We start from the raw sequence: 13,281 nt of genomic DNA on the forward strand, positions 1-13,281 counted from the left end.
GCAGCCTCTTGTTTATTAAGTCAGTAAAAAAAAAATAACCCTCTAGGATGTTTTGCTGCAAACTGCCGTGACTCAGATGGTTTGAAGACCCTCTATTAGAAAGCGTTTGCTGAAGTGCCCTTGAACATCTCGTGGAGTCTCTTTTATGTTGCTGCTTCGTACACAGCGACCTGAGATGTGTTTGTGGGAATGAGCAAATACAAAAATGTCCTAACAGCCATCACACGGTTTCATATTATTACAGTACACGGCATGACTGCACTAAGTGGACACTCACCACAGCTTCCTTTATGCTGTGCAATCACACAGAAATCCAATATAGCTCTTAAATATTCATAGTGTTGTGGAAGATGTTAGGCTTTTTTTTTTTTTCAAAATATATGCCTCACGCAATCTCATTTACCTCAGTAAATCATTCCTGAAGCCTTCTCACTTCTGCTCACTGATTCTGTGCATATTCCTGTTTCTGATTATTCCTGTTCACGAAGAAGTTTTCATCTACTCGTCCCTCTCTCTGTCTTGCAGGTTCTGGCACGGAGAGTACAGGGTGGCAGTGAACATTAACGACTATCTGGACATCTACTGTCCTTACTACGAGGGTCCTCCGTCCCACGGGCGCATGGAGCGCTACATCCTGTTCATGGTCAACCACGAGGGCTACACTTCCTGCCAGCACAGGATGCGTGGCTTCAAGCGCTGGGAGTGCAACCGTCCCAGCGGTCCTGACGGACCCCTGCGCTTCTCAGAGAAGTTCCAGCTCTTCACCCCCTTCTCCCTGGGCTTCGAGTTCAGGCCTGGACACGAGTACTACTACATCTGTGGGTTATCAGCCAGTCAGAGCGTGTGTCTGTGTGCCGTTAACGGCCGTTTGTCTGTTTGCTGTGTGCGTGCAAGCGTGCGTGTTAGAAGCGGGTTAGCTTCTGTTCAGTATGCATTTGTAAACGATATGTAAATATGCAATCAACAGATTTTGATTGAGAGAGTTCTCAAACACGGCCCACCGTGTCGCTCGTACACCCACAGGCGTGCATAAACACACCTTCCATCTCTCTCTCGCTCCCCCTTCTCTCCCCTCTCTTTATTTCTTCATGTAGCTCTCTGCTTCTATTGAGATCATAAGTGGTGTGCTCAGCAAAGTGGTAAAAATGTCACCAGGCGTAGTTTGTAATCATTTTTATATTAGCTGTATCGATGTTTCTCCTCACTTCAACAAGTGATGTATTAGTATCACAGATGGGCCTTGCCCCCTGAGACTGTTTTCTGGAGTTAAAGAGCTATCATTCCCCCAGCAGGCATGGGACAAATAGTAGCTTCAAATTACTCTTAAACATTGTTTTCAGCTGCTCGGTGTGCCAGATGGGTGGGATAGACGTACCGCATCCGGACAGTTAAGAGCAAGATCAGTTGGTAATCACGGAAAAGCACGTTAAATTGACTTTCAAAAGCTTCGCTGTCAATGTCAAAACTTTCTGGCGCCACACAGAGAAGTGCCACTTTCTCTGTGCGGAGGCTGCGAGAGCTGCTCGCAACAAGACATTTGCCTGTTTGAATCCACAGACCAGCTGGGAAAATATGTGAGAATATGAGAAAATGATTCTTCTGAGCGAGGACAGTCATAATTCACACAATCACAAGAGGTCACTTATCAGGGAAATGTATGCATAGAGTGTGTTTGAACAAACAATTTATTCTGTTGTTTGTCTGCTACGAGCTGCCATGTGGCGACCAGTTGAAGCGTGCAAACTCAGCAACACTTTCTTAGACGAATCTCGGCTTATGAAGAGAACACATTAGCTGCTAGTGCCGGGACATTACTTTGCAAAAGTAATCATTTTGTAATTTATTCAATCAGGTAGCGTCTCATTAGTCTTTTATTTCGTTTATTTTTCCGTTCTCTCTCTCTGAAAGTCATACTGAACCGTACCTGTCGTTGGTATCTTGTTCAGAATTTGTCAAGGATTGATTCTCCAGCAGCATTTCCACCTCTGTGCAGCCTGACCCCGCTCTCTTCATTTCTCCCGTGTTAGCGCTGCACAGTTGGCTGAAAACCGACCTTAACCTTTTTAGTAGGAGATGATGCATTCTCGCTGCGACCCATAATGGGATGAGGGTCCTCTGCCACCAGTCTGACGTCGGCGTGCGAGTGCAACACATTTCTTTGTGGAGTTTTTTGCCCTTGGATGGTGATTCTGACCTCACAGTGATATTCTCCTTGTTCAGACAGCAGAAGAAAAGAGCCCCCAAAAAAAAAAGCTTTTCCTCAGATCAGGCTACAGATTTTATTTCTAATGCAGGAGCACGATTTTCTAACATGATGCAATAACCGACAAACAAAATCTAATGTGCAGCACTACTGAGTTACTGTGAGAGATGATAAAAGTAAGATAATGTGCTGCCTGCAACGCTGTTTGTCAGCGGAGTAACTAAATGAGTAGGAAGTATTTGCAAGTATTTCTTGGCCTCAGTCTGTTGTCTGCGCTGTCACAAAGACACAGCAGGCGAGAGTCAGAGAGCTAAAGAGGCGAAGATAACAGCCACCCGATGTCCTACTGCACTTTTCCCAGTTGGCAAACATACACACACTCTCTCTCTCACACACACACACACACACACACACACACACAAACACACACTTTTGTTTTCAGTCTCATGTAAGGATGGACAGGGCCCCTCCAGAGTTGTATAGTTGCTGACTATGGTATTGTGTTTCTGGGACCCCTGAGGGTAGTGTGTATTCCACAAGAATGTGTGTGTGTGTGTGTGTGTGTGTGTGTGTGTGTGTGTGTGTGTGTGTGTGTGGTTGGGGGGAGGAGGGCTTGTTGTGGGGTCAGTTGTCAAGCGATTGTGAGTCCGTGAAAGGCCATGTCCATCATCTTGACTGACAACCACACATGTTTTTGTCTCTCACTGTCTCTAACATGCGCACGGTCTCACACACACACACACACACACACACACACACACACACACACACACACACAGGTCAGTAGGGATATAAAACGAAGGTATGTTGACAGTTTTAACCACCCGGTCCTTCCGATGTGTATTTCTTCGTGCATTTCCTCCCAGATACTCGACCAAGTAAAACACATCGATCTTTGATGGCGATCTGTGGCCAGACCGGTGTGCGTGTGTGTGTGTGTGTGTGAGAGTGTGTGTGCATGTTGGTGTGTGTATTTGTCATGCAGTTGACATGTTGACAGGTCTGCTCCACCCCTTACTTCTCCCAGCTGCCAACTGATGAGGTTGAGTGATTTTCAATGGGTTTTCGGGAGACGTTGGATTGTGGATGCGCTGGGAAACAGAGGCGCTGCGAGAGCCGATAAGACTTCTAAAAAATGACAAAAGTGAACATTTTTGGAGGGCACGGAGGGAAAGGAATGGGTGGGGGGATATATATCCACTTCTCCACTTCGAGCCCTTTCTTCCTGAAATGTTGCCATTTGTCAGGGAAACAGTAGGGAACCCAAAACAAAGACACACAACAGGGAGACAGCTCGATACAAAGCTGGCAGGGCTTCACAGGGGACCGGTTGGGACTATAGGTGGATGATTTGAAGAAACTTCAGGCAAAGGCTGCGGGCTATAGGGAAGCCATAAAAGGGTAAAGGAGGTGAAGGGCAGAAAGAAGGATGGAGGGAGGGAAAAAGAGGGAGGAGAGGGCAGAGGATGGGTCAGATTTATTTCCTCTGCGCTGTGGATCTTGATGATGGTCCTCTCTGGGGTCACTCTGGGCTCTGGCTATTCGGATTTCCTCAAGGGAGAAGGCCAATAGGTCTCCACGCACACATCTGCAAGCACCGGCGCGTGTGCACATTTCTTTTTGCACATCCACGTATGCATGCGGGCGTGTGTGCGCGCGCGTCTGCATGCGTGAGCAGTCGGGGAGTTGGTCGCCACCTCCTCTGAGGTCCCCAGCTCTATTTCACATCAGAGTGAGGTGGGACTAAAAACCCAGATTCAATTTCATTTACTCTACTTTGAAGTTTGAATCACAGTAACTTTTTAACATTTTCTCATTTTTTTTGGCATTCAGCCAGGGCAGCACGGTGGCTCAGTGGTTAGCACTGTCACCTCACGGCAAGAGGGACCCGCGTCTGTGGGGAATTTGCATGGATTTCCTTCCCCTTTCCAAAGACATTCAAGTCAGGTCGATTTGAGAGCCAGTATTTCCCTCAGGTATGAATGTGAGTGTGGCTGAATCCCAGTGTGCGGGCAGATCCCTCTCAGACTTGTTTACATTGCCTGAAGTGCTCAGTATGTTTACCGGAGTCCACAAGCTTGGGAGCATGGGTTTAAGAGAACTTAAAAAAGGACATAATACAAGAAACTCTACAACTGCTTGAAGCAATATGTGTCATCAAGAGAGTAATAGGCTGCATTAATCGCTACATTAATGTCAAATTATAACAAATTACTTCACTTATTAACTTAATAAAAATACCTTCCTTGCTTTATAATACCTACCCTTGATTTACTATGTCTGCTAAATTTGTTTAAAGCTAATTACAGTTTTGTTAGTGTGTTTTACTTTCCTGAAGAAGACGAAATGTCCACAAAGCCTGCATGTTATTATAAAGATAATTAGAATTATAAAGGCAATAAACAGAGTGTAGGTGTAATATATTTTTTTTTTTATTTGTGTTATTACCTTGTTATGCATCCCATAAATCGTTATGGTCGTTAGGTTGAGGTTTGGTGTTTCTCCGTTGTGGCCATCTAACCTGTGACTCTCCTGAGGTGCCCTGAAAGCACCGTGTGTCAGCTGGTTCGTGGTTATTTAAATAATCTTTAATTTGTTGGAAAGCCGCTGCTGCTAATTACATTAACAACTGAACAGATGAAGGCAACAATAGAGGTCAGTGGAATAAAGGAATAAGCAATATCAGGCTTTGGCTACACAGATAATACTCTTTTTTGTTGACAGCAAAAAATGTAGAATATCACCAGTTGTATCTTTCAATGTTGACACCCTGTTTTACTGTTTATATTGTGCATATTACTAATTAAATTTGTATTTAATTTCTTTCATTGAAAACAACAGTAATGAAGAATGGTGGGATTTAATATCACGTCTTATCCCAGGACCGCGGTTACAGTATTGTCTCTGTGAAGTCCCAGTCCAACCAGCCACCTGATAATAAGCCTCACAGCACTGTGAGACGGAGCAGCGTTTAAAAAAGAGACTTATTAAATGTTTTCAATTACTTTATGAGCGCAATCAGCGGCACAAATCGTTTTATCTCTCAGCTAATCTCCTCTTTCAATCTCTCTGCCTTTTACAGCGTCTCCTCACCCAAACCACGTGGGACGAGCATGTCTAAAGCTGAAGGTGTATGTCAGACCTCCAGGTAAGTCACGCTCTAACTACACACACACACACACACACACACACACACACACACACACACACACACACACACACACACAAGGTCCAGGTCCAGATTGGCTATCAAAGTAAAATTAGGGGGGAATAAGAGGTCTGATAGAATGCCCCGGCAACACTCTCTGCTCTGATTCACAGACCAGCCAGGCAACACTTTAACACCTTTACACACAGACACACACTCTTAAAACACACACACACACACACATACACATCGTGACGCATTCACACAGACAGGGAGAAGCGGGTGCATGCACACAGGCACAAAGTGGCATACACACTTCACATCAAATCACATCACATCACACTGGGTGTGAGCGAGACCTTCTGTCCTTGCAGAAAGGGAACAGAGCAGGCTGAAAGTGCTCTCTAAAAATGTTACCAAGCCTCCACATCACTCTGCTAGCTACATTCGCTCGTATGAAACAAGAGAGCAATCTAATAATAAACCCATCGCATACTGTAGAAGGCTAATCTAATAATAGACACTTCATATTTTCTAATAAAATTCTCCTTATGCATCAGCCTCGTGGTAAAAAATCAGGCGTGACTTACTCGCCACATAATCCCGAGTCTTTGTTTCCAAACAGCATGCAGCCTGTTAAAATATATTCCTTTGAAAATAGCTCCCGTGCATATTGGCATAGACAGGGCGCAGCGCTCGCACGAGTGCGCCGCGTTAGCCTATGATATGGCCGTTTAAAAATAACTCAACAGAAGACTGGCATACATGGGGATCAGATCGCGGCAGGCATTACGCTACACTTGCGTTATCTTTAAAGGAATCTACCTGCACGTCTTTTCAAAGGCGGATTCCACCTCATGAGTTTTCAACCTAAGCCCGACTAAAGAATCAAACCTGGGTAGTAGCACATCTCCCTAGATAATGACACGGCTTTGAAGATCGTCGTAAAAGGATGAGAGCCGGCCTTCGCAGCTTTCCAGGCTCAGATCATTCCACATCTCGCTAAGGGGGGAGGAAATTCTCTCCTCCTCCATAATTACTGAAACAACACGCATTCTTTTATTCTGTCATCGCTGCAGCTCCTCTTCGAGATTCTGCTTTTTTGTGTGCTGTTAAAGTAATCTGTCTGACATTGCAACTTCCATCTCATCTGTGAAATATTGTCACTGGAGTGAGCAGTGAGCGGTTGCACATATGTGTGAGTGGATGTGTGTCTTTGTGTGTGTGTGTGTGTGTGTGTGTGTGTGTGTGTGTCAGCTGCTCCAGATTCTGAGTCTCTGTGATTAAACTGTAATTAGGTTGGTTAAACCCCCTGCAGAGCTCAGTTGCTGTCGTCTTCTCCTCCTCCCTCCTTCCCCTCCTCATCCCTCTCTGACGCCTTCTCTCTGCCTTTCCTTGGCTTTTGAGGGTGATAGTTTTTGGTTTGTCATTCACTACCCCCCCCTCCCCCCCACACCCCCTCTTAATAGTTCCACTTGTCTACCCTTTGTCTTAAATTCATTCATTTTTTTTTTTTTCTTTTTTGGAGACCGTCTCGTCTTTGTATCTGTCTGTGTGTCTCTCTCAGTTCAGATGTTTTGTCGTTTTTCTTTTTCTCTCTTCTCTCCGTTTCAGATGGGTCGGGATATGATTCTCCGGAGCCCTTCCTGACTGACGGAGGTCCGAGCTGGAGGCCAGGGTCCGTGGCCCTGTTAGCTGCCCTGGCCTCACTCCTCCTGGGACTGTCCTCCTGGCTGTGACCCCTCTCCGTCTCTTCCTGGAGCTCCCGCCCAGGGCTGCTGGGCTGGGCTGGCTGTCCCTCTAAATCCACCACCCCTCAGGGAAGCCCTCTGTCTCCGTCCTCTCCTCTCCCACCTCCACCTCTATACGACCACCAACCAACCACCCCCACTGCCAGCCCCTTCCATGGCCCAGCCACGGACACCCTCCCCTGGCCTGGCTGAGAGGGTTGGATCCTACGGTGTCTGGGAAGCTGCCCTTCATCTCTGATCCCCGAACTCTGGGTGGAACGGCACCTCTCAGCTGAAAAACACAAGGGAACTGTCTCTGCACTCATATCAGGGGGTCCTTTTGATTTGACTATTGACTTTTGACCACCGATGGGGTAGATGTAGCCGCGGCTATGATTAAACTTGTCGTTCCAGTGAAATTCCTATCATCCAATCACGGCAGGATGCATTAAGCGATAGGCCTGGATGCACAAAAATTGGATTTTTCTCACATTGCTGTCCCATCGTCAAACCAAGAATTGGAAGAGGCCAAGCTTGCATTGTAATTGAAATTCTATACTATCTGGAACCACTCCAACTGCAGCGAGAAAAAGAGCAAATGTATAGAGGTGGAGAGAAGGAAAGCGACCCGGTCTGTGCAGGAAAGAAAGGGAAAACAATGCGGGCACAGATTTAAATGAATACGGCCGTATGGGAAATGTAATATTATATGTGTTGATATTTTCAGACCCAGTCTAGATTTTTAAACGAGGAGCTCGGATATTATAATGGCAAGTATAATCATAGCCTGTGTCAGTGGGAGGGCGGGGTGTGTGTGTGTGCGGGGGGGTGTTCTGGGTGGGTTTGGTGAGGTGTATATTTTCAGGTGGGATGTGTTTTGTCTTATTCATGTTTCTAAACAAAGCATTTATCACAGCCTGGCCAGCGCAGGCGTCTTCAGCACTGTCTAATGTCGATTGGGTCGGGTGACTTTTGGAACCATGACTTTCTCATGTATGAATGTACCACTGGTCACCCACCTCTTTGTCTTTCTGTATTATTATGACTGTGGTCACTTACAGTACCTTCTCTTGGACTGGCAGGATGAACGGGTCGGGGGTTTTGGAGGGATGGTCGGGTGGGGGGGCGGGCAGGAGGCGGGTGGAGCGCGGATGAACGAAGGACAGGTGAGAAAAGGAGGCGACACTCAAGTTGCATGACCACTGTGAAACCTTCAGATCAATCTCGTTTGTAATGATGATATATTTTTTCATGGGGGAAATCAAAAACACCCTGCTACCGCTCTCTTGCTCTCCCTGAGACTTTTTCAGACATCAAAAGGAAAATTCAACCTCTCTCCTCACACGGTTTCTCCTGTCTGGCTTTCGGTCGTTGATGGATTAGCTCGGGCCAGGAGATAAATGGACCCACAGGGTGAAACTGACTGGAAATCAGCCCTCAGAGCCCAGGCCGGATCACAATGGACGTAAACACTGACTGAAGCTGGTCCTGGGTCTGAGGGTTAAACCTATAAGGGAAGCGCATAGACTGTGGCAAATGAGGCGAGGTGTGTGTGTGTGTGGTAGCATCACAAAAACACACATGCACATGCACACATATACATAGACACACACACACACACACACACAGTCTTTGATAACGGGACTGTTCCTCTGAGCATTCATGGACACGACTATAAAGGGAACAGCACAAAGAGAGAGGGAGCAGAGGAGGGAGGGAGGGAGGGAGGGAGGGAGGGGGAGAGAAAGTGTGTGTGCGTCATGGGACTGAGACTTCTTTAATGTTGGGAAGTGAACATAATGAGTAAGCACTGTGAACACACACATGCGTACACACATGACGACCCATGTGCAGATACACACACGCACACACACGGAGAGACAGACATATGTAGAAAAGCACATGCAGATCGAGACATTTGCAAAGACATGGCATGCATATACACACATGTACAAAGACACACACACACACACACACACACACAAAAACACAAACAAGGGGAAGCACTTCCTTCCCTGTTTCATCTTATTTTTGTAGCATTTAAAATCACTGTTAATTACTCCTGTGTGGGATGCAGTGATGGGATATAGCCTGTGGAAGATTAAAAAAATGTGTTTTCTCTTCTTCTATTCCACTGATGCTGTCCTTCTATCGTTCTTCTTCTCTGGTTTGTGATCCATGGTTGGTAGTGGTAGGATGCCTCCAGGTCTGAGCGTCATGTATGAGTTTGTCTCCTTTTCTGTTTGTGGTGTTTTTGTGGAAGCTGACCTCAGTCATTAAAGTCAGTCAGTCAAAAGTAAACACAGAAGTCAGAGCAAGGAGAGAAACACACAAATAAAGATTGTCTCTTTGTCTACTCGAAAAACAAGCCGAGCGAGTGGAATTTCTTCAGTGGAAATGTGAATTAATTTTCATTTGGTGTTGTTTTTTCCTCCCCTAAAGGGCAGATGATTGTATTCATGTATTAGACTGCACCTGGGTCTATTTTTGCCCAGTCTATTTCCCTCTGACGTCAAAGTCTTGGGACGGTGAGCAGTGAGCTCTGCCAGTCAAAGCATGAAATTATTCAGATGAAATCACCCTCTCCAATCTTCAGATGTTTCTCCCTCAGCGATGTGACAGCTAATCTGAACTGCTGACAACATGGAGACCGGATAGCTTGATGGCCTTTCGTCTCTCGTTTCCATCAGATTTGCGGTAGGGCGGCCTACCGGCGATGGAAGAGTAACTAAGTGCATTTACTCAAATACTGCACTTTGAGGTACTTCACTTGAGTATTCACACGGTCTGCACCTTTATATTTCAGAAGGAAATATTGTGTTTTTTGTTCCTCCACTACATTTACTTTATAGCCATACTTACAAGTTACAGATATTACTAGAAAAAAAAACATGAGATAAGCTTATAAAAATGACAAATCCAAAAAAAAGCAGTGTCTAGTTTGGGCCTCTTGTCACATTTTCCTGTTTCATGCCCATTTTTAACAATAATAAAAATCTGTGTGAAAATTCTGGACATTTAAAAAAATTTAAACCCCAAAAATGATTTTACTGAGGCGGAAAAGCGGATGTATAGAAAAGAAAATGAGACAAAGAGCGATGGAAACACACAAATATGACTTCACGAGGTGAAAAATGGCAGCAGATAAAAACATCAGGTCTGTGTGGTGCAATGAGGAGACTCCTTCAATGAATACATGAAGCATGAAATCCATATTTCCATCACGTTTTCAAGCAGTTTTCCATCATTTCTGACATCATCTCAGCTCTTCTTCTGCTGTAGTTTAATGGCGCCTTACTGGAGAATTACCACCAGCAGCTGTTTATCTCAAACTACTAACATCTGCGTAACAGCAGGGGACGGAAACACGCTTTCTTCTGCCGGTTTTCTGGAAATTTGATTGAAATCTGTGTTACATTTGGATTGAAGCTTGACTTATGAGGTGATTTCCCCTCTAAACTTCTCACATGGTTTTGTTTAAATAGCTGTTTGAGGCCCGAAGAGGTAAATTAATCCAATATTTCATATAAAAAAAAGAAAAGATTGAGAAAGATTTCTAATGTTGTTGGACGTGAGCAAACTGGGAACCATTGAACTGTACACGAAGCTGGATGCACCTCAACCATCTACAGCACAAATGTGCAAATGTGACATACGCGCTCATGCATCAGTATTAAAGGCCTATTAAGGTAATGTATGATAAGAGACGAGTCAAGGTTTTTAGTGGAGCAGAATTTTAAATGCAGGCCTTTTACTGTATTTTTACATTGTAAAAGGTCTGAATGCTTCTTCCAGCTCTGTGGCCTACAGGTTAGAGAGACTGCCTTGAAAGTTAGATCCTCACCAGAGTTCATGTGTCTTTCAAAAGTCAGGTGTCCTTGAGGAAGACATGGGAACATTACATGCTGGCGATGTTTAAAGGCTAAATGTCTTTAAAAAAAAAAAAAAATGAATAAGAAATTTTTCCTCTGCTCTCTGAGCTCAGTGGGTTTTCTCCACAACGGGACAGACAGACAATAGACGCCGTCTCCCATTGGGGCTTGTAAGGGCCAGTGCTAGCTTGAAACATTTATCAGCCCTGTTTTAAAAGCGTTATTTGAAACCACTGACTCGTCTCTTTTGACAGCGTGATGCAAAAAGAATATCAGAAACGTTGTTTTGGGGGGAAAACTGCGCTGCATGAATTATAGATGAGCCTCGGCTTGCCATGTTTGGTCCTCCTGTGCAAAGGGGGCTAATGGCTATCGATGTCTCCAGTTTCCATCAAATTGCTTCATACGAGAGCCCAATTCAAACGGGGAAAGAGTAGATTCCAGCGAAAGGGAGACGAGGGAGTGAAATTATCTCTGAATATTGAGATGCACGCTTGGTCAGCCAATTCTTTGTCCTGACAAGTATCAGGTATCAGCGGAATTAGCCTAATGTAAAATTAAGCCCAATCAAGCAAGGCCTCAAGACCTTCCCATGTCCCACTGCTTCTTAGAGGAGAGACGGATGTGTGATACAGCTGGAGCGGAGCCAGAAACGAGCAGATGTGCTCCTTGAAATCATGAGAAACTGGTGATGTGGGCTACGTCGGTGACACACATGCACATACGCACGCTGTTATATCCCCACTCATTCTCTTCCAGATTTAATTAATCACTTGATTATTTCAGCTATTTTCACTGGCTGGCATACACGTGGGACAATAATTGGCGCGAGTAAAATTGGCCTATATGATGTTGGTTTTGGCAACAACCAAAAAGGAGAGCCAGGAAATACAGATGGCGACCCCTCTGCGTTCTTTTTCTGTCTTTCTGTGCCTTTATCTCCTCCTCTGTTGATTTCTCGCTCTCGCAGGCACATTATTAGGCTATAGGCTAATCCATTCTCCTCTCTCGTCTGTACTTTTGTCTCCTCGTATTCAACTAACTGGCATGATTTAGGAATTATGGAATTAGGGCAGCGCTCCCATCTCTATTAATGAGCAACGGCATGATGAAAGAGCTTGATCCTGAACGTGCCATCTGTAGTCACTATTACACATTCACTTAATCTATCTCTCTTTCTCTCACTACTTTCTATTCTTTCTCTTTCCGCCCCTTCCTTCCCCTCTCACTTTCTCACACACACACACACACACATCCTCTGTCAGCCACACTCACATTAAACCTGAGCTAATTATAGAGGAAATACTAATTCTTAGCTCTTCAAGCACTGCTGGATGTGGCGTGAAATGGTGAAATGGCACAACAGAAAAGTTAACTATGGACCACACACCCATGCAAAGACACACAGATACACACACGCAGGAGTCCAGATGGACCGTGTGTTATTGCTGAATAATGCATACTGTGTAGACTCTATAAAAGATACATGGGCAAAGAGAGCGGGGCACCATCCAGGCACCGTGGGAAGTTCGGTGAGGGCAGCTCTGGAGCATCCCTTGTGCAAATTCGGAGCTGTCACACAATGTACAGCTTGTAGGTATTTAGCTGTAGGTGACCCAGCAAGGGAAAATATTTAGCTGCAGTTAGAGAGGGGGAAAAACACACACTTGCCTCGTAGACATTGTCAGTTGATACGTTGGCTGGCACTCTGCCTAGTGTCTTTGCAGTCACCTTGAACAGGCTTTTGTGGTTTAAACCATAAAACTTGCTGAATTACACAGCAGATTCAATGCTAGAGGCTCAGATTTCAGAGCATCTCTCAGAAACACTATGAAAAATATCCAGCAGTCTGTCCTCATGTAAAATATGAAGGAGGGGGGGGAGGCGGGGGGGTCTGGGTGAAGGGTAAATGCTGCACTCATGTGGGGAAAATGAGCAGCGCCTCTTCTGTGGAGTCATATGACAGGACATGCGCACCATCATGTGCTGCGTTCACGTGCTCATCGAAAGCCCCTTCCTCTGAGGATTGCAGTTTGAGATACAACTGCTCGAGCAAAACCGGGAAATTTAGAAGAAAAAAAAAAAAAAGGTTGGTTATAATGTGCTACTATAGCAGCAGAATTAAGACGAAGCACAGCATCTCAAATTAAATGTTTTCTTGACTAATGTGGCAGCGAAAACTCATTATGAATTTTACCAAACAAACCCAGAAAAAATAAATGAAAATCCAAACAAATAACTATGCTAATTGTTATCAAAGCAAAGCAAAAAAATAAATAAATAAATCTAATTTCTACTTCACGGATTCGACTCTGCTGTGATGGAAAG

General features: G+C 44.9%; 1 protein-coding gene across 1 annotated transcript in view; it reads left to right on the top strand.

Annotated features, from left to right (window-relative positions):
* Positions 1-8,784, top strand: part of efna2a (ephrin-A2a) — a 74,886-nt gene extending 66,102 nt beyond the window's left edge. The window contains exons 2-4 of the mRNA XM_076749280.1: positions 526-818; positions 5,286-5,351; positions 6,966-8,784. Of these exons, the coding sequence (XP_076605395.1) occupies positions 526-818; positions 5,286-5,351; positions 6,966-7,090 (484 nt within the window). The 3' untranslated portion in view covers positions 7,091-8,784. The remainder of the gene's footprint in view (positions 1-525; positions 819-5,285; positions 5,352-6,965) is intronic.
* Positions 8,785-13,281: the final 4,497 nt, after the last annotated feature.

Source organism: Chaetodon auriga, chromosome 14 (assembly GCF_051107435.1).
Source record: "Chaetodon auriga isolate fChaAug3 chromosome 14, fChaAug3.hap1, whole genome shotgun sequence".
In the NCBI taxonomy this organism is placed as follows: domain Eukaryota; kingdom Metazoa; phylum Chordata; class Actinopteri; order Chaetodontiformes; family Chaetodontidae; genus Chaetodon; species Chaetodon auriga.